The 22,408-nt window shown below is 44.9% G+C and overlaps 1 protein-coding gene across 1 annotated transcript in view; it reads left to right on the top strand.

Moving 5' to 3' along the window:
• GRIN2B (glutamate ionotropic receptor NMDA type subunit 2B) overlaps nucleotides 1-22,408 on the top strand; it is a 206,584-nt gene that overhangs the window by 106,877 nt on the left and 77,299 nt on the right. The window contains exon 4 of the mRNA XM_033058313.1: nucleotides 18,486-18,600. Coding sequence (XP_032914204.1) covers nucleotides 18,486-18,600 — 115 coding nt within the window. The remainder of the gene's footprint in view (nucleotides 1-18,485; nucleotides 18,601-22,408) is intronic.

The raw sequence follows: 22,408 nt of genomic DNA, 5'->3' as shown, positions 1-22,408 counted from the left end.
AATTTCTTGAGACTTCCTTACTTGACCCTACCATACCTTCTTCAATATTCAAAGAACAAATAGTATTTCCTGAGGTAAAATATGTGAAAGGCAGAAGACTAAAAGGAGAAGACTTAAAAATACAGTGTCTAATTAAAATATGGAAATAGCTGGAATATTGTGGCAAATAGCTTAAAAAAGAAACCATAATGGATTAGCCAGCTTTCTGAATAGGACTAACCCCAGCTGTTACACAGAGCTTGACAGGAGCAATAAAAGCTCATATATCAATTCTGCAGAGGCAGGAAGTTCATTGGGACAGTGGTAGGAGGGAATTGCAGATGCTCTCATATCTCTGTTCCAGGTTGGGAATCCTCAATCATCATTGTCATCAGTAATGATGAAACTGATGTGCAGGTCAGGGCTCCAAGGTGGAGAAAGTTTCATCCTTAAATGACTCAGCCTGGCCCTGTGCTTACCCCTCACTCTGAGCCCTTCATCCCTCTGTTTTCTCTCAAGTGTCCTGGTGTGACGAAAGCAATATCAGCTCCCTCTTCAATGTCATTACTTTCCTTCACTCTTTCAGCTGTGCACATGAGCTGTTTCTGCCATGGGCCCCTCTGCCTGCACCTAGGGCTGCCTCTTGACTGAAATGGTGGGAGAGCAGGTACAGTGGGCAGGGACCCCAGCAGGGAGCTGGCACCCATTGAGGCTCTGTGGAAAGGAGAATCCAAAACCAAGGAAGTTCCCTTCAGTATCTAAAACATGACTGTTTAGCTCAACTCCCCATACACATTGGCTCTGAAGTGCTGAGCTAAAAAACTCAGAAAAACTAGTCCTGGCTTGTGAAGTTCCTAATATTTTGCTATGCTTCTATAACAGATCCAAAGATTCCCCATGCCCCAACACTCCACCTCTCCATCCAACTATTCCACCATCACACTTTTTGCCCTTAACTCTTTCCTCTCTTGCTTGAACCTTCTTCCCACCCTTTACCCATTATACCTAACTACAGGATTCTTTAGGTTTCTTTTCAGTTGACTTTTATTCTGCTATTTGTTAGAGTAACTGAAAAGACCTATTGTTTATTTTTTGAAGAAGGAGCTAAAAATCTCTCTGTGTATGTGTCATTTGGGTGTGTAAGAGTGGGTGACTGTGACATGAAACAATAAGTGACAAGTAAGCTAATGATTCTAGTTTGATGTTTGTTTGCTTCATTGAAAAATGGATGGGAAAAGATTACATAAGCTGGCCTTGTTGAGTGGAGGGCTGTCCCAGGTCACCTGCAGAGGTGCTTTCTAACCTGAATTTCTCTGTGACTTAAAATCCTGTTTGCTGTAGTGGTATTTTCATCCTGAGGTGTGTTTTTATTTGCTTGTCTCACAGTGCATGGCATGGTGGGACTGGACAGTATCTGCAATATTGTTGTCTAGGCACAGAAATCCAAGCCAGTGTTTCTTCTTTCATGACCTAAACAAATCCTTCTTTGCAGGAGAGCAAAAAATGGCAATTCGAAGGGCTCCTCTGTAGAAGTGTTTTGCCAATCAAGGGCTGCAATAACAAATGAGATCAAAACCTTTACAATTTCAGAGAGATAAACGAGGGCTTTCAGCTGGAAGTGTAACTGCAAAGCTTGAACTGGACCTATATGTGAATTTTACAGTTCCTTTTTTTTTTTTTTTCTGTCAGAATGGCTCCATTTGCAAATCTCTGTAGGCTGCACTAGGTCTTCTTAGTCTCTGAACTTCCCAGGATGGCACCTCAGCTTCTTCATGGAAACTCATACTTCTCCCATGACTTTTCCCATGTCAAAATAAAATGAAGTGGGCATTGATGGCAGCTTCAGTGTTCCTAAGATTTTATGTTCTCATTCCAAGACACTGGGATTAGTGAGCCTTGATTCTAGCTTTCTGCAAAGACTCTGAGAAGGATTTTCAGATATATCAAACGGTTTGATTTTTTTAGACATAAAGAAAGCAGAGTTAAGAAACTTTATTTTGAATGACTGGCTACTTGATGTACCATGGCAACTGACCCTCTGGAGGCTCTGCAAGCCTAGCTTGCCTCTGATGTCCCTCCTCAGCTACCCCTGTCAGAACTGCTCCGGAAGGACTGAGTCAGGGATTGACAGATGACATTTGCAAGTTGAGAGGCCAGGGATGCTCAGAACATTATTCCAGGGCCCACTCCAGTGAGCTGCGTCCCTGCACAACCTCAGCTGTGTAAACTTCCTCTTTTTCAGTCGCTGACTATTGGTCTTGGTGGTGATGTTTGTGCATGGGATTCAGGAGCCATGAGGGCCCTACCCCAGCTCTCAGTGCTCTCCTTGACCTGCCCAACAGATCCCAAAGAAACCTGTAGCTTTGCCACCCTCTCTCAAGCTGTTTTCTATCACCATTATCATATGTGGCTGTTTGGATGCCAGCTGAGGCAGCGTGTTTTGGAGTGGGTCAGCCTCCCCTCTTTCACAGGAGCTATTGGAAGAGCTGACTGCAAACAGATTTTCACTGCCCCAATGTGGACTGATGTCAAACAGTGCCCAATGAGAGCTGACAAGCTGACAGACCCAATCCATCAGTGGAGGATGAGGGAGGGGGGAGAGAACATCTCTTGCGCACGCCTTCAAGAGACACAGAGCAATTTCACAGATGGGCCAGCAAAGCTCTTGTAAGTGATACAAGTCCATATTTAATAGCCTATCCATTTCTCTGGAGGCAGGTGCAGGTGCAAGGGATACAGGGATAAAAATTTCAGTACCAGGCACAAAATAGCTAATAGGAGTCTGGCTTCCAGGAGCAGACTCCTGTTTGGTACTTCCACTGAGTTATTTTATTGGTAAATAACTGGGAGTGGGCTGGCTGGGAGCCCCTGCTGAGCCCAGAAGTAGGAGGTCTCTGAAACCAGATTCTGGGCCACAAGGACTAAATCTGTCCCCTTTTGACTTGTGCATCCAATGTTGCAGAGTATTCCTGAAGAGCAATTGCAACAGTGAATTCAGAAGGAAAATACTTGATATGGTTCCTTTTATTGGTGTATGATTAGTTGTTGTATGCATAGTGGGCTCTGGGCTGTGCACTGTCCTCTCTTCACCTTTGTCTGAGGCTAAGATGCAGCTTTGCTGCCCTTTGGGTAGGGGTCACAGTGTTTTCTCATCTAGTGGGAGCCCCCATGCCTTTCTCCTGCCCTTAGGGCACGGTACTTTGTCCAGGCTCCAAATCATCTCACAAAAATGACCCAAACTTGAACTCATCTGGGTCTACCACCTTTCCCCAAAAGCACCCTTATATTGGCCTACTGAATGACTCCCAACACCTTACTTCAAGATTTTAAAGGTGCCCAGCAAGAAAATAAATTCCCCTTGTGAGGTCACCTGCTTGAAATTGGTCCCAAAAGAACAGACTTGCCAGGGACTTCTCAATGCAGACCATAGAATCATAGAATGGTTTGTATTGAAAGGGAGCTTAAAAATTATCTAGTTTTAACCCACCTGCCATGAGCAGGGACACCTTGCATTAGACCAGGTTCTCAAAGCCCGCTCCAGCCTGGCCTTAAACTCTTCCAGGGATGGGGCATCTTACAACTTCTCTGGACAACCTGTTACAGTACCTCACCTCCCTCACAGTAAAGAATTTCTTCCTTATATCTAATCTGAACCTACTGTCTTTCCATTTGAAGCCATTTTCCCTTGTACTATCACTGCATGCCCTTGTAAAAAGTCCCTCTCCAGCTCTCCTGTAGCCCCTTTAGGTACTGGAAGGTGCTATGAGGTCTCATTGGAGCCTTCTCTTCCCCAGACTGAACAACCCCAACTCAGACTGTCTTTGTAACAGAGTGGTGCTCTTCCCCTCTGATCACTTTGTGGCTCTCCTCTGGACTTGCTCCAACAGATCTATGGCCTCCTTGTGCTGGAACCCCAGAGGTGGATGCAGCACTGCAGATGAGGTCTCACCAGAGCAGAGCAGAGGGGTAGAATCAACTCCCTCACCCTTCTGGCCACACTGCTTTTGATGCTGCCCAGGATATGGTTGGCTTTCTATGCTGGAAATGCACATTGCCAGGTCATGTTGAACTTCTTGTCAGATCTTGTCAGATCTGGAAATCAGCACTGAGTTAGATTTGATTTATTGGTTGTTTCACAACCAAAGTCCATGTGAAAAAACTAATCCCATATGCTGACTCTTTTCTGTATTGTCTCATTTACTGCTTAAGCCCATAACAGATCATTTTTATAATTTCCTTTTTCTTCCTCCAAGATGTTGACTGGTTTTAGGTCCCAACAACAGCTGAAGTAAGAGTCTGACCCATTAGTGATTTTTCACTAATTTTCAGCCTGATGCTGTGATTATGAAGGCGTTATTGTGGTATATTTGTATCAGACACATGGGAAGTTTTGAAGCTCAGAAGAGTCAGTCAGCTGTTCTTCCCTCATCAGGAAAGTTGGGAAAAATTCTGCTACTGTCCATACTCATTTTCTTTATCCTATATAATGTGGCTAGATAATCTTAGAGGTGGTCTGGAGGTCTGGGCTTGGGCTCTAATCTCAGTAATAACAGAGCAGTGCAGATGAATCACTTGATGGTCCAGCGGAGCTGTGACTGGGCTCAGAGCACAGGGGCAAAGATTTTTTCTTCTGTTTGAGCATTGTCTGCAGGTTGGTTGCTTCATTTTATCAGTGCAGATCATTTAGAGAGATGCATGATCAGAGCATAGAGCACTTTGGGATCCCCAGCTCTGGAATATATGTGGGAAAACCAAGCTGCTGCTGCAATAGAAGTTAAGCTACTTCATTGGTACTATACTATCAGTAGTAATCCAAACACATAAAAGCATATAAACCAGGCCCTTTTTGTTTGGTCCGTGTCCTTTTCTGTGATGAGGTGGAAACTGGCATCTCCTTGCTTTATAACTGCCTGATTTGCAATCTCTCTTTCACTCTTCCCCCACCCTCACAGCAGCCTGTCCTCATACTACTGATTCATTGTGCAATCAGATGGGTGATAACAGATGCTTCAGGAGAAGGGAATCTTCCTCCACAATTTGCTTAGCCAGTTGTGTGGTTGGAGTAGGAGTCAATTCCTTCCTGCCGTCTGCAGCCGTCTGCAGCCTGAAACGACTCATCCATCCCTTACCATGCTAGGGGTACAACTATAAATACTAGCAAGGGTTCGTAGGATTTGCCAGCCCTTTTAAAGTTCTTTCTCCAAACTCTGTTTTTGACCATTTCGTACGGCACCAAAAGGCTTCCGTCAAAATACAGTGTGCAAAATGGTGTGAATGGTTGTTAATTTCAACGAATCGCCTGCCCTCCAAGTGTTGCAGATGGCACAATTAACTTATTTTCACTGTGTACTTCATTTCTGTTAACAGAATCTCCTCTAATTTTTGCTTGGCCACAATACTGTGACATCTGTCGTGTTTTAGAGGTAGGGTGGGACACGTGCTATACTGGATGGGACAGGTACAGCTGAAGGGGATCTGGCCATGTACAAATGCAAATCCAACAACAGCCCTTCTTCTTTCCTCAGTAGCTAAGTTTGCAGGGAAGTAACATTTCCATCTCGATTTCTGTGATTAGGAGTGACATCCTCTTTCTACAGCCATCTGGGGTGTGAAAACAAATACATCTGCGTGGTCCAAATCGATCCAGAAAGGTGGAAAGAAAACCAAGGGCTATCAGGAAAATGATCCCTCTTTGCCTCCCTGCTTTCTGCCTGCTCTGGTTGATTTGTTTGCTGGTTTGTATTTCCTCCCACTCTTCAGCTGGGCCAAATATGGTTCTGTCAGGTGGAGGCAAGGGCAGAATCAGTGTCAAGGCTGTTGGGAAAGGGGGAAAGGAGTGGAACTGGGGTTCTTGGGGTTGAGGTAGCCTCAGGGCTGGCAAGGTGACTCCCCCAGCACCTCCCAGGCCCCACTCCAAGTCCATTTCTAGGATCTTGACTGACTTTGGCAGTTGGCTGCTGATGGAAGAGAGTTTCCATGGCAATGCACCAGTGCTGCTTGCTCCCTCCTCAGCACTCTGCCTCCCATTCCCTCCCTCTCCCTCTCCTCACCCCCCTCCACAGCCCTCCTGTTTCTCAAGCCTGTTGCCATGGAAAAGTCATATTCCATAAAGAATTTCAGATCCCCCCACACCCGTTGGGGTTTGGGTTTTTGGTTTGGTTTTTTTTTTTTTTTTGTGCTAAAAGTTTGCTTTTCAGTTTAATGTGTGGGTAGGAAGACTGTATCTGCCTCTGAAACCTTGTGCCTGGGCAAGAGGGAGGTCTTTACCTTGGAACTGGAGGTCCTCCTGGAGAGAGGGTGGTATGAAGCTCTGGATGGGAGCTCCAGCTAATGGGCACCCCATCAGGGTTATGGCTTTGAGAAGTGCTTACGTGACATTGTAGTGTATGACCATTATTTTGAAGGGACTGTGTCATTTGGCATCTGGAGTCTGAACCAGTGATGTATAAGCACCCAAGACATGTTGGAGAAATAGGAGTGAGAGATTTCTGAAAGGTGCCTCCTCTTTAGGCTGCTTTTTCTGAAGTGATTTTAGTGACTGCTGCCAACAGAAGAGGGTGCAGACAACTCATACACTGCCACAATATGTGCATAGCAAGAGCTGTGGGAATGATGCAGCCAAAGATACTGAATGAGACCAGAACTAGAGCCCACATTATTCCACTGGTATTCATGATAATTCCCAAGCTTTCAGGGTATGTCCACATCTATCAGGACTTGTGTATGAGATTTGTGGGTTATGTTTTAGTTTGTTAGCTTTAGTACCAATTAAAGGTGAAAATAGTTACATTTCCGAGAGCTGGTTGAACTGGAGGAAGCTGTGGTATGGTAATAGATGTGGAACTTGACCCTCTGAGGCACTTTCCATGGAAATGTTCACTCCTGGGACACTTGTTTTCATCCATTCGCACTTGTTTTCATCCATTCCGTGTTCAGTTTTCCCACAGTGGACAATGTGGCCTGGAATGCTCAGATACTTGCTGGAAAATAATTTTCACAGTATTTCTAGGACCAAGGAGTCCTGTAAGTCTCCTGAGCAAAGAAATATTCTTGTCAGATTTCCCACTCTGACTTTCAGGAGGGAGAAGGAATAAGGTTCAGATAATATCCCAAATTTGGACCTTGTACTTATTTCAGACCTCCTGAGAGTCTTTTATTGGATGCAATGTTAGTATCATGCCGGAGGCTTGTTTAAAGTGACCTTTTCTCAGAGAAGAAGCAAAGAAGTAATTCAAGATCAAATGCAACTCTAGAATAAAATGGCACATATATTTTGCTGGAGATGAAGCAACATGGGCTGAAGTTGACTCTTTTCTTGCTTCAGGAAACACTGAGGATGCGTGCTCTGTTTCATTTTTGTATAAATGACTACATTTAGCAGTCTCCTTATCTGCTCATCACGGCTACCTCTCCCCATTGTCTGTGTCACTTGCTACTCACCTGACCTCAGATGCCATAATGGTCATGGAGTCTAGCCTAGACATGTGGAGTAGGGGATGGAGGACAGCACTGAGTCTTTTCATGCTGTTAGAACAACTATTGATTTACAAAACTATCAAGTCATAGTGCTAAGTCATTTTAGAGCCTCTTCTTTTGGATTAATCCCTGGAAGGTGATGGATTTCCAACTGCCACAGAATGTGGTCTGCCGCACAGAAAGCAAAAAGCCTGATCTCTCAGCAATGCTTGCAAAATCTTGATCTGTCAGCAGAACTCTACCTTTTTCCTTGGCTATATGCCTTTACTCTGTTCTAGACAATCACAATTTCTCCAGTTCCATGCCCTAGCTTGTTTGTCTACTTCCGTCTTCAACCTCTTTTCCAACACTGCTGAGGAAGAAGCCTGAGAAGTTCCAGTGGCGAGTTGGGCACCTATCAGGTGAACCCCATCCCTGTGTTTCACAAGGGCTTATGAACACTTAGCAGCAACTGGAAAAATTATTCAATCACTACCAATCTGGTCTAGGAGTTAAATTATTATTTCCATTCTTTTTGCACCTGTCAGGCCTCAGGGATGGATCCCAAAAGATTTTCCAGAACACTATATGGGAATGTAGGAGTGCACTGATCATATCAGCAAACCAGTCACCCTCCTTGTGCTTAGCAAGACCTTGTGTAGCCCCAGATCTCTCTCTCTCTTTTACCAAAGGGAAGAGAGAGAGAGAGGCATGTGAGTTGATTTAACAGAGCCTGGGGTACAAACTACATCACAAAACACTCTACAAAGTTAATAATACAAGGCACAAGTCGGATATGATATAAATGATGTAAATGTGTGAACTCTGAGTAGGACTTTGGCAGTGTTCCCAGCCGTGTTCAAAATGTACCCATGATATTTCTATCTCCCATATTGGGAACCCACTAGAGACAGGCATAAAAGACTTAGGTTGGGTTTATTATCCATATTTATCATTCATTTCAGAATAGCATCTTCCTCCCACACTGATCCATCCTCATGGCACTACATTTGCACCCAGCTCAAAGCAGAATTCTTCACACCCTGGCTTTTGGGGCAAGAGTTGAGAATGGTAAGATAGGCTTGAAGTGTGTGTTGGGAAACCCAAAATAGATGGTGCAAGGGAATATGGACTCTGTAGCTATACAGGTGGATTAACAGAAGCAGTTTGCAAGTTGTCAGGACATGGGGCTTTGGGGCAGAAAGGAGGCATCTTTGAGTGTAGCAACCCATGTGAAAAACTGGAAGGAACTTGTTGGTATTTATCTCTCTTGTATGTTTTCCCAGTGTTTGAAAAAGGGATGATGTCAGTGAAAGAAGAGTGCAAAGGTGTTGTTTCTGTGGCTGGGGTGGATATAAGCAAAGGCTGGGGGCTGAGAATTTGCAGGGTAATTTTTGACCTGGGAGCTGGGGTCCAGGGAGCACCCAAAGGGGGACATCCTGACTTTTAGAGTTTGTTGTCCTAGTCAGAGCAGAGAAAGTCCCAGCTGGGCAGTGGGGCTGGCTGCAGTGAAGGCAGCAGTGTAGCAGCAATGGCCGTGTTGGAGGTGCTGATGCCAGCAGAGAGCCAAAGGGAAGGACGGCAGACATGGCAGATCGGGTGGCGAAGCAGCCACACAGGGAAGGTGCTGATGGCGAGGAGGCTACTAATTGCACCAAGTGTTGTTGGAGTGCTAACTACAAGTGAGGACAAGGATGACTAATTACAGACAGGATTGTGAAGAGGAAGAGGAGGCAGGCTCGAGGAGGAGTGGTGAGGTCTGTGATTATGGCATTTTGCAATGAAGAAGATGCTGATCAGTGCGTGACTACAAGGATTTGAGCTCTGGCATTAACCAAAGCTGTGTTCTTCACACGTGCCAGCTTGTGGTTTTCTTGCTCCTATCTCACTCTTCATTTTATTTGCTGCTGCAGCATTTTCCCTCTTTGCATGTAGTATGAAGAGAAATGCGTTAAGGGTTTCATGTAGGGGAAAAAAAAAGGAATTAAGAAATCTTTAGACACTACCCCACTGGTGATGCATCCTGTAACCCTTGTCAGACAAATGCTAGCCGGGAGGCCTGATCGGAAAGAAAGAGGTTTTCCTAATCCTACAGGGGAAAAAATTCACAAGAAAGCGTAAAGGGAAGGGGGGAAATTTAAAAATAAAGAACCCTAATAGTTCTGAAACTTTCATCAGCCCAAGGAAGAGTTAATGCTTTAAATGCAATGTAATTTCAGCGGCACTAAAGAACACGTTTCCATGGAAACATCAACCCACAGAGGGAGAGAAAGAGGGAGAAAGGAGAGGGAACAGCAGCAGAGGGAGAGTGGCTCCTCTGGCAAAGGAAGAGCAACCTCCAGATCCTCCCTTCCCAGTTACAGACAGGAGTGATTATATTTGTTTATTTTTTGAATCGATTCCCCCTTGGAGATGTTACAGGGAAGAAAGTGATAGGTTGCCAGATTGGCCAAACTGCTGCAGACCCAAGAAAATCCAGTCACACTTTTTGGAGTGAGTCTCCTTGTAGGCATGACTCTGCTCCTGCCAACTCTGTGAATTCATTGCCCCTTACAAATGCATGAGTGCTGTCAACACCTGATAAATTTGAATAACCCCAAAATCAGTAGTGGCTTCTCCTTAGGTCAAAAAAGTTGAGCTAGTTTGCTCTTTTTGAGAATATAATGAAAGGATTAATTTCAGTCTCCAACTGAAATTGTCAGTGAGATGGACCTTTCTGGCAGATTTGGATGGTTTTCCACAAGCTAAAATTTTCTGAAGGCTCTGTAGGAAAACTGACATGTTCACCTGTTTGCTGGTCTTGAGTCCCAGGGCAGAAACTAGAATGAGTTCTGGGTAAATAGTGAGATGCCCTGGTGGCTGGCTCCACACCAGCATACCAGCCACCTTCAGAAGAGCTTGTTGACATGCACATCTGCTTGGCCAGTTTTTTTAAGCTGTGGTCCACAGCCGTGTGAGAGATTTCAAGGGGATGTACAAAAATTATTAAGGAAAATAAGGCTGCTGTCAGTGGGATTAAATTCACTGCATAGGAACAGTAGTTCAACTGGAATATTTTTTACAGCTCTTCAAATTGACAGAGCTTGAAAGACATCATCCTGGGTGAAAAATCACTGAAGAGCCTCATTTGACTTCTGTTCTGTGACTGCTTCTCCTATCAATGATTGTATGACTATGCCTTAAGACAGATTAACAGACCTGAAGGACATCTTCTAACCTTTCAGTATTTGCCTTATTCTAGTGCTATGGCTTTCATCAGTGACCTGTTAGCTGGCGCCGAGACATAATTATGACCCATTGTCAGCTGTTCTGACAAATGTAATTTTCCATGCTTTTACTGCCCCATATAAGCTGATGTTTAGTCCTTTCATATGGAAGAAATACCTTGAAAATTATTTTTGCTTTGGAGAAAAGTGATATGTTATCTGTACCTAATGAGTAAGGAAGGCTGTAAAGGTGTAGCAATAAAAAAATAATACTTTGAAAAAGGAATTGGCAGGAATTTAATAAATCTGTAAAGCTTTCCAGCTTGATCCAATTTTGAACTGAACATTTAGTTTTATTTTATCCAGTGACTGTAACAATTTTGACCTTAAAGCTAATTTTCTATTAGCTATTTTCTGTTACTTAAAGGTTTGGTGAGTCAGTTCAGAAGTATATTTGTTTTTATCAAAGATTTTCTGGCTAAAAAAACCTTTCTGAGAATAGACCGATTTCCTATGACATTTATAGATATTGCTAGCTTTAACAGACTATGCTCTTAGAACATTTTTCCTTATTTCTGTTTTATTTCCGGTGGGGTCAGAAGACATAGAGGTATATTCCCTAGCTACTTAGGACTGTATCATTTTCCCAGTAAAAAGAAATAAAGATTAAAAAAATAAGAGATAAATTTAGAAGAAATCAAAATTTGTAAATCAAGTATTTTGGGTTTAAAAGAGAATATTTTGACAAGGAAATCCTTTATGCTGTCTCTTGTGTTTAGGAGCATGGGAGTTTTGTATTCCTATTTCTCCTTCACAAAACTTGAACTAAATCTTCAGTGATATTCCTTCCCCTGTTGAGGTGATGCTGTTCCTTGTAGGATTCTTTTCATGTGGCACATCAGAGATGTGTTTTAACTGGGACTCTTGTCCACAGAAGAAAGGGGGGAAGGTGTGACACAGCAGACCAGATTCTGTGGGAGCATGGTGGTACCAGAAGCTTCATCTTCTGTCCAAGATTACTGCAGTTTTCAGATCTTATGTTTCTTTTATTTCTAACAAAATGTTGACCTCTTCATGAGAAAATGTTGTGACCACATTCTTATCCCGTTTAAAAAGTGGTTTTGCCAGATAATTTTTCATGGTTCTGGCACTTGTGAAAATAGGCTAGTCTGGATGTCTGTGAGAAAAAATTGTCTTTGGTTGAAATTTCAAGGTATTGCTGTGATCAGCATAGCACACAGGGCAAAATGAAGATTTATCCTGCTCTTTTTCTCAGGAACAGGTTACCTCACCCTACTGTATATTTGTGTATCCTACAATTCACATGCAGTCTGGCTTTGGTACAAGCAGCACCCTGGCAGAGGGAGTGTGAAATGCCACTAGCCCTGAACCTCTTTCCCCGTTTCTACAAAAGGCAGTGACTGCATAGGATGAACAGCAAATGGGAGATCAGGCCCTGGATGACATTACGTACATGGAGTAAAAATTTATTGTGAAAACTGAAGCTCACTGAAGCAGCTGGACAAGCAACCTTCCACCTAGGTGTCATTACTATCAGGTTGGAGCTGACTCCATGTTCCCTTTTGAGGGGTGATTCAGTAATTCTGCACAGAAACTCCCCCACCGTGTCTGCTTCCTGATGGATACCTGTCTGTGAGGCAAAACCCTGTGGTGTGAGGATGAGTTTCCCTTTACATTCTCAGGAGGGAGGCTGGGGGCTGCACACACTGTGGAAGGAGAGCTTTGCTTCTCACTCTCAGGAATGGTCCCATCTCATTAAGATCAAGCAATGTGTGTGGGAAAGCAGCCCTGCCATTGCTGTGGTTTCCTGCATTCTCCAAGGATAGATATATCCTCAGTCCCCAGGAGCTGTCATCTCAGAGCCTTTCTGAAATGACACATTCATGGTAGATAAATATAAGAAATGGGAAACAAAGTGGAAGCACAATTTTTTTTTTAAGATTAAGAGAAGATTGATGGAAAAGATTCATCCTTCCACTGTACGTAGGAGCTTTCACTTGGAAGTCTCAGCACACATACACATTGTTTTCAAAGCAACTTTGCTAAATATATTGGAGAAACAGCCAGGACAGTTCAGTAGAAATTTGTCTTCCACCAGAAACAGTTATTTCAGAGCTCAGGATTAAATACCAAAAAAATTCATCTTCCTAGAGGGGAGGGGCCAGTCTCAGTGGATTGACTAGTATCAGTCCATTGATGTCAGATGAATATCACTGATATATTGCAGCCCAGTAGCTGCCCTCTTGTCTTCTGAAAAGGTGTGGACAGCAAAGACAAACCAAATTAATGTCTTACATCTTTGCTATCTTTTAGCCTGAGGGACATTTCCTAATCTAGATGATCTACAAATCTTTTTGCTTATTGAAAACAATCTTGAGCTCTGGGCATTTCTCTAAGGCCACTGGCCAGATTGATTTCTAGAAGAAATTTAGTTTGTAGTCTGGGCAGATCTTCTGGTGCAGGATGCCTGTACAATTTGGAATTTGGTAGCACTCTTTTCTACTCTTTCTTTCTTACAGTGCATCTTCCCATATTCACTGGTACCACTGACAGTGAAAGAGAAAGAAACAAATGCAGAAGAGTGAGACACCGTTTCCTTAAGATTTAATTTTCCTAGTCAGTGCTTGTTTCTGTAATTTTTTTCCCTAACTTGCTTTGGTTTTGTTCTTCATAATAGCTTCTCGTTACATAAAATCAGCTGCACTCATGCCCTTTGCATGGAATCTTTTCACTCTAAATTGTACCTGACACCAGACAGATGTTACACAGATACAGACAGATGTGCCTGCCTTTCCCAGCTCCATAAGCCACTGACAGCACAAGGGACAGTGCAGGGCAGTGAGCAATGGGAGAACCTCTGAAAGGCTAAGCCAGGATGAGGATCAGAACAAATTCCATGGTGAAATTCGATCAAAGGCCCAGCCAGAGCCTGTTTTTGCCTTTTTTGGGGGTGAACAATTGGGTTTGATATCCTGTGGAGCTTGTATCACCTCAAGAGACCTCATGACAGCACAGCTGGGTCTGGATGGCTCTTGTGTGTGAGTTGGCTGGGCTCTGAGGCAAAGGCAGCCACAGAAATTTGAAACAATGGCATAGAGAAATAATATCTGTATTGTTTTAAAATTTCCATGGGTTCAGAGAATGGAGGAATAAGTGAAAGGATCAGTTGCTGCTTTCTCATTAAAAAATCAATGTTATTTCAGATGAAGGCATTAACAGCTTAGTGCTGGTCAAGTCTTTTATCAGTCCATCACTTGCCCCTTGAAAGTCAGAATTCCCATTTGTAGATAAATATACTGGTCCTAGACTCCCTTTTCCCTGTCCTTTTAGTCCACCCATCCTTTTGTCTGTCCATCCTTGCTCAGGTGGGCCCTCACAGCCCACCCTGCTCCAGGGCTGGATTGATGTACTCTGCCCAGGTTGTTTGCATCAGGCAAGCTTGGGTTGGTCTTGCTGGTGCTGAGAGAGGGAACATGCTCTGGAGCTGTGGGCACTTCTACTAAAATGCAATAAAATGCTTTTGGTTTTTGCTCCTTCCTGGGCATGAAGTGGGTCTGTTCCCTGATACCTCATACTGGTGAATTTTTAATACTGTCTCTAGTGGGGAAAAAGAGAATCATCATGCAGATTCTGTGGGGTAAAGACCTTTCCCTGCTTTCATCTCACTGCTGTTATAATTGGCCTCAGTGTTTTCCACTACAGTGAGATTCCAGACAGGATGACGGTGGTCTGCATCCCTTTATCCTGCATCACATTCCACCTGCCTTTTACCCTGCAAAAGGTAAAAGATATCCCACAGCTTTTCTTTCCTCACCCTCCACCTACACCCTGTTTTTCCCTTGTGTGCTTGGCTGTTGAGATGCCTCCCCAGTGCTGACTGTGGAGAGGCTGTTTTATTTATATGGTCTGTTTTATTCAGGGAAGCGATCGATGGAAGGATAATCATGCCATTTCAGACAGACTGCTTGTCTCACTGAAGCATAACAAGCACTGACAGGACACAGGGGAGGGTGTGTGTTTGTGTGTGTGCTGCACACATGTGAGGCAGGGAATGTGACGGAGTGAACCGATGCAATGTCCAAATTTGTCCCTCCAGTCAGCAGGCTTAGGAGGAGCTGATTCCAAGCAAGGCACTGGAGGCAGAAGTAGGAGTGGCCACTGCTGATTTCAAATGCATCTCCTTCACACCTGTCCCTGGGGCAGAAGAAGATTTGGTTAGCACCCTTTGTGTGTTCCCTCAAGCCCCCTGCACCTACCACATCTGTCTCTCCAGGCTTTCTCCATCACTGGCTGAAGCCATTTAAAATGCTATCATCTCTCTGCTGGTCCTAAATTTGCCATCTGATATGGTTTTAATGCTCTATTTGCTATGCCAACCAGCCTTTAAAACACTCTCCTTTAACTTGCAGAGCTGGCAGCCTTACATCTAGGATGGGTGATGTTACTTCAGAGCCCAGGATGAGGACTTAGGTCCCCCTGGGTTTAATCTGCCTTGTGCCCAAGGGCATGTCCCTTTGTTCCTGCCTGCTTGTCCATACTACAGGACTCACGATGTCAGCTTGTTTCCACAGGCTGTGTCTGTTTTGCTCTCAACCATCTGAGTTTGAGCATTGCATCCACTGCATTGCCACTGGGCTGGTGAAGAGCTCAACCCTCTGTGCTGGCATCAAGTAGTTCCAGAAATGGCCACATAGGCCAAATCTTTTGCTGAAAGGTGTTTCTTGCAAATTAAATTAAATTAAATTAGCCCCCCTCATGCCCCCTTTCATCTTGGAGTCCCAAACATGCAGGGATCAGGATTTTTACAGGCAGTTTCCTCCTGATTTACGTCACCTGCATGCACAACCTGCTTGCCTTCATGTTGTGCCCCTGTGACAGCTGGTGGCTCAGTTCAGACAAGCCAGGGAGTCTCTCATCCCGCTGCTTGCCTGCTTAGGGACTGGAGTGTGTGTGGGCTGTAGGCAGGAACCAAATCCCCCTGGCCAGAGCAGGCGGCAGCGGTGCTGGCACCCCAGGGCTGCGGTGCTGCCCAAGGGGATGACTCCTGCTGCAGCAATGATGGAGGGCAGAGCCACTCGAGTGTGGCTGCCTTGCAGCACGCTGCTGACTCGGCCTGCCTGGGAGTCCTTCAAGCCCTGATGCTTTGTCACATGGGCTCAGTGCACCCAAGCAAGCCCTGCAGCTCCCTGTGTGCCGCTCTCTCCCTGCATCCCTGTGTTAGGTGGTAGGATAGGTACAGGAGAGCAGGGAGAGCTGGGGGGGGATGCCACTTCTTCTGCACTTCTCCTGAAAACTTTTGTAAACACATTGCTAATGAGTCGGAGAGAAAACACTCTGAAGAGTTATATTGCCAAATTTGGAGACTAATTTCAGTCATTAAGGTGTGAAGCAAGGGATTTTAGTGCTGCTTTAAGTGTAAAACTCAAGGCAGCTCCAAGGATCAGAGTCGTTTATGATTCCACCTTGATTATTATTAGAGGTTCTAATCTTTCCAGTGAAAATGAGCATAAATGACACCCTCTTGTCTCATATCTATTGCTGATTTCTGTGAACTCTTCTTCTTAGGCTGTGCAAGGGAGATTCCTGTAGTGGAATTGTTCTTGGGTGTGAGGAGAAAGAGGTTGAGAACGGTTTAATATTGGTGCTTGTTTAATTAGATATTGGCATTGCTTACTCGTTACTGATATATAAAGCTGCAACTCCCATCAGGCTAATGACATCCTCATCTTCTTCTTAGAGCCTTTCTTTGTCTTTACTCTGGTGGCCAGTGCAGAGAAGTCATGAAGTTGTAGTCTTGGTCCACTGGAATATCCCTCCCACCACCAGAGCCTTAACTGGGTCTTGTAGGGTGCACATATCTGACAATAGTACATGCCTGGCATTCCTCAGTACCAGAATAATTCACACAGCCGGGGAAAAAAAAAAGCCAGAAAAAGAGCATGTGTGGTCCTGACACAGGATGTTTTATGCCATTACAAACAATTGTGTGGCTACAATTTTCCAGGCAGAGGATGTTTTGGGGTTCGCTCAATGTTTGGGTTCAAAATGGCTTTGGTTTTTGGAAAATAACCAATAGTCTGCCTTTGAAACTTGTCCTGTTGCAGATGTTTCATGCTGGGCTCCCTTATGGCTGTATTTCCAATGCTGAACACGTCCCTTGAAGGTCACAACGTGGAGCAAGCATGGAATTTCCTTTAGAAATAAACATAATTGCTGATTGCACTTGGCAATGGGGACTTATTGGATGAGTTTGGTTGATTAATGAAGTTAGAACAAAAAAGTTTGAAAAGGAAGAAACTAAAATCATGACCTGCTTTTTTATTTGTTTGAAGAAGTTTCCCTGATACAATGCTTTCATTAGATTAGCAGGGAAGGTCTCTGTGCAGATAGTTGGAAAGTGTGAAACCACTGAAAGAACCGATTTTTTTCTCTTATTTATTTTCTTGAAATTGGTTCAAATTGAGTTCATAAGGGACAAATTGAAGCTGAATATTAGGAAATGTTTCCTGATGTCATGGTGTAATAGAGCAGAAGAACCTCTCATGTCTGTAATAGAAATGTTGCTTGTGTAATTTGTAGAACTGTGCAAAGTAGGGGAGTGCAGAGTCCAGGGGCTAGCCCTGCAGGCAGCTTGGTCACCTCTGCCTCTCATGGTGATGTGATGCTACTGGTGCCAGAGCAGATTTACAAAGGTAAAATCTACTTTACGCAACAGGATTGTGAATTGAAATGAAATATATGAACAGGGCAAACTGTCAGAGTGCCACGGCAATGTCATATAAACCACTGAACTGTGAAATGTGTATTTACCTCCTCTTCCCTACAGTGTATTTCTAGATGGTCTGACAGTTAGGAAAACAATAGACCTGATTCTTATTTACAGCAACACCCCTTTAACATGCTCTCACAATGCAGCAAGACCTTGAAATGAGTGTAGCTGTAATCTCAATCCACTTAAAGGGCTTCCCTATCACCAGAGCTGAGTAAGGAGGTTTTAGGACAAATGAGATTGAAGCCTGGACTGTTTAACTGTCCATTTGTACAGCTGACATGAAATGCCCCAGCAGGGAGTGCCTTCTGCAGAAGTGATGGGGCCTTTCCAGACAAAGAGAATCACTGATTTTGGCTGCAGGGCTGATGACCCTTTAGTTTGATTTTACTGGGTGTAAGGCTTGACTCTCTTCCTAGGAAAAAGGACTTTCACTGGACTCTTTCAACATCCTTATCCCTATTCCTAAACTCCTTCACCAGATCAGTCTGGGCCCCATGAGGTGTGGCTCTGATAGGGATAGAGCTTCTTGCAGGTGTGCTGCTCCTTCCTCCGGTGTCCTCTGCTTCCCTAGTCATTGTCTCGATATTTGGGCTGTGGGGAGGCTGTCTCCACTGCTTCACCTGTCACCATCACTGTCCTCAAATGGCATGCAAAATCCCTCTTGGAGAGTGAGTGAAGTGCAGGCTGTGGAGTGTGTTTACACAGCTGATTGCCATGGATCCCTCTGCCCTTTGAGACAGAGGAAAACCAGGAACTGTGGGCATACAAGTGTGTGTGACTCTTAGACGTGCTTTCAGGAATTCATTGAGAGCTAGCACAGTACATCACTTCCCTACCTCAGTCACAAAATGGGGATAATTGCCCTGTCTTGTCTGATTGTCCCAATTTCTGGACTAATTGTCTAATTTTCTAGCTCCCTTCTTATTAGATTTTCCATTGTTTATACTGTGCTCCTATGCTCCTGCTGTGAGCTGAGGAGTGGAAGCAGGGTCTGGTTTTGGGTTTGGTTTCCAAGCAGTAATGTTCTCTTTGTTCTCTTCTCTCTCCTGCAGGTACCTGATCAATGTCACCTTTGAAGGCAGGAATTTGTCGTTCAGTGAGGACGGATACCAGATGCATCCCAAGCTGGTCATCATCCTTTTGACCAAGGAGAGGAAGTGGGAAAGGGTAGGATATGTTTGGTAATTCTGTAACTGTGTCAGGGAAGAAGAAGGGGGAAGGCTCTAGGTGAATAATCCTCCCACCTTTCTGTACTTCTTATCAAGGGCTGGCAATCTGCTTCTTGTATCCCAGACCACTGGTATCTCCAATGCCCAGGCTGCTGTCTTTTCCATGCAGGATGCCATTACAGTCTTCCATTAGCATGCATTAAAAATTCATCAGCTTCCTTTCTGTAAACTCTGAACATGAGTTTTCCGGCCTTTCTGAGAAGATACCTTCTCTGTGCCATGAGTTTCAAAAGCTGAGACACAAAACATTTCTCTGTATGGCTTGGTGGCATTGAAGTTCTGTGCACTAAGTGACTATGACTGAGGCACAGCCACACTTAGTAATTCACGCCAGTATTAACTGTGCTTGATATATCTGGCCAATGTCTCTTGCAATGGGATGGTGCATTAAGTAGGATGTGAACGTGAGTTGTTCAAAGATCCAAATTTGTATATTTTGGAATAATTTGCATGTAATCCACTTTAGAAAATGGTGTGAATTTCTGAGTTAGAGGGAAGTTTTGGCTCATTTCACTTCCCACACAGGACGTCCAGGCTCAGAACAAGCACACAAACAACCCCAAAAGTGTTTCAGTTGAAGCACAGGGGATAATTAAGGGCTAAGAAAATGAGATATAAAAAAGTTATGGGTGTGAGAAGTCAGAGCAAAGGAAGCAGTGTTCATCAGAACACTCAATAGATATGAAGCAGAAGTTGGTCTGGATGCAATTGTGCGTATGGCTTAGTGAAGGTGTAGAAGATATTGCAGGCAACCTCACCCCTGATACATCAGAGTTGTACTAATTACCAAAGAATAGCCTTACCCTTAATGGGTCACAACTGTGACTAATAAAGATAAGTGTGATAAAAGGGGTGGGTTGGCTGGTCTGCGGGATCTTGGAGGAAGAGGACCTTGAGGAGGTAGAGGAGGCCTGAGGAAGGATCCAGAGAGACACACAAAAGAACAAAATGAGGAAGAGAGCCGCTGCAATAAAAGATCTGCTATGAGATCAGTCTGGGTCTGATGGAGTTAGAGCTTGCTGTTGGAGGCTGCAGTCATAGTTGAGCTAGGTAAAGGCCTGCATTCCGAATCTGCAAACTAATACTTGCAGCCATGGTCCAGTCGCAGTCAAGCAGGAAATAGCCAGCAGAATCTGCAGTTGGACCCTACAGTAGGAGCTTGCTGTAGGCAGAGTCAGAATGGCTAATCTGTAAAGAAGAATAAACTGGGACCCTTTTTAGGTTGTTGAATGAGAGTCTGGGCCTTGGCTCATTTCTACCCCTAATGGGAGGTCTGCTGCAACAGCTTAGAAAAATGCCCCTTTGTCCCTCCACGCACAGAAAACATTCTCTGCTTGCCTGCTTGTTCCCTGCATGGACTTGCAAGTGACCTGCTTGGTGAAAGCAAGGAAGAAATTAATGGGGAAATTAGAGTGAAATGAGGAGCTGTCAGGAGATATGTATGCAGAAGAGAGCTGTAGGAACAACTTGTGAATGAGACAGAAGAGCAATCACATTAGTGCCTGGCAGGCACTAGGCTCTCACAGTAGTTGCAGGAATTTGGGAAGAAGGTGAAAGTCCCCAGCTTGTGCCTGGTTTCCAGGAGGCTCTGTCTACCTCATGGTCTTGACACTATTCAGACCAGATGAGGGTGTGTGGTCTGGGAGAGTCAGAAGAGGTCTCAGTGGGTCTCAGTAGTGTGAGGAAACAAAGGGTATGGCATAGCATGTGTGGACAACTCTTGGACATAGCAGAAGGCAGGCTGTCTAGGTACTGCACAGGGTGTGGACATCACCTCACGTCAGGCTCAGTCCAACACTCAGCTTCATTAAAGCTTACCAGGAAAAGTCCAGGAGGATTTGTTCCTAGCTGGCACCAAATTTGTTTTCACAGGGGAAAACTCCATCAGAGAAGGAAAATGAGGCGGTAGCAGCATGAATCCTCCTAGGGGTTATTAGGAGGGCTGGCTGTGGGAATCTGTTGCTGGAATGCTTTGCAGTCTCTGGGGAGGCACAGCTAAATACAGTTCTGTTTTTATCTTGCCTGTCACATGCTTCACGTGTTGCACCCTCAGTGAAGGCTTGGTGGCTTCCATCAGTGGTAAGAAGGGTTTTTCAATCTCTGAGAGTGTATTTTTGGTCTCTCAGGTGAACCAGACAATTAATAGAAGGAATTCTGGTGATCAGGAGTGTTGGGATTAGACCTGTGACATGCTTGAGCCTTGCTGTCTGTGGGGACTACAGTAAATTCACGAATACAAGCCGCACTGAGTATAAGCCGCATCTCTGGGTGTTGGCAAATGTTTAGGTTTTTGTCCATAAGTAAGCCGCACCCGAATATAAGCCGCTCTGTCGTTCGCAGCAAGGACCTGCGTGCAATTAGTAACAGAACCGCGGGAGGGCGGGGTTTACTGGCTGAGCTAAGGCTGTGCAGGCTCGGCCCACTAGGGGCTGCTGACGGGGCCAGGTGGCCCAGCCCGGCGCTGCCGCTCGGGGCCGGCCGCCGCTGCCACTGGGCTCGGTCACCCCGGGTCGGCGCTGCCCCGCGGTGGCAGGCAGGGACGGAGCTTCCCCTGCTCCTACGGCAGCGGCGGCGGGCGGGGACGGAGCTTTCCTGCGCCCGTGGCGCCGGTGGCGGGCGCGGACAAAGCACCCCGCCTCCTCCCGGAGCCGCAGCAATGGCGGCGCGCCCCCCTCCCCGTCCTCCCCGGGCCGCGGCAATGGCGGCGCGGGGCCCCCCCCGTCCTCCCCTGGGCTGCGGCAGAGGAGGGAAGAAGAGAGCTCTCCCGACTCTCTCCCCGCCTCCCGTGCTGCCTGCAGGGAGCCAGGACAACACAGTAACACTGTAACAATCGCGGAATGCCGGCTTTTACTAGCAGGTGCTTGGCTCGGCACCCTGGCTGGCACGTCTGGGGTTGTAAATGTCAGAAAATTATTCACATATTAGCCGCCCCCGAGTATTAGCTGCACTTCCGGGTTTCCACCAAAATTTTTGTCAAATTACTGCGGCTTGTATTCGTGAAATTACTGTACTTGGCATCCATTAAACCGCAGCAATCCTATGTTTCATAGGAGCTGGGGCCAGACTGAAATGAGACTATGATGAACTATGGTATTAGTGGTAAAAAAAACCATGTAGTTCTTCCTGGACACACATGTTCTATCTTGAAGCGGGTGTCTTTCTCAGAGAGGATCAGATTATTAAAATCAAACTCTGAACTGGTTAAATTTTATGCTGGCAGGTTCTTCCTTGAAGACACTGAAGTAATCTCCAACATATTCTGATCACAGGACAAAACCTTTCATACCTGGAACCTCATGCTCATTTTCTTAATTCTTTTCCCTTCAGCAGAATTGCAAACATAAAAATATAAATGTGAAATGGAGATCTTTGCAACAAAGATCGTAGTTTTGTTCCATATTTGCAGAGAGTCAGGCAACACACACTGCTGGCCCTTAACAACAGCTCCCAGGCAATGCCACAATACAAGAAATTAATATATTTTTAGCACATAATCCCAATACCTTTATAAGTGCTTTGTAACATTATCCAAATTCCCACTAATTTTATGTAAACAGCAAGGTGCTTCATCCTGGCAACTTTTAGGCAAACAGGCAGTAGGAGACATGAGATAAAAGGCTACGTAAGAGACGCTGATTTGGTCCAGTTGCATTCACTGTAGCTCAATCTTTAACTACAGACTTTTATCCATAATCAGATGCTATGCCTGGAAGGAACATCAAGAGGTCATCTAGTGCCTCCCTATG

This window comes from Catharus ustulatus, chromosome 4 (genome assembly GCF_009819885.2).
Source record: "Catharus ustulatus isolate bCatUst1 chromosome 4, bCatUst1.pri.v2, whole genome shotgun sequence".
Lineage (NCBI taxonomy): Eukaryota > Metazoa > Chordata > Aves > Passeriformes > Turdidae > Catharus > Catharus ustulatus.
Note: the sequence above shows the minus strand (reverse complement) of the source record. Positions and strands in the feature narration are given on the sequence as shown.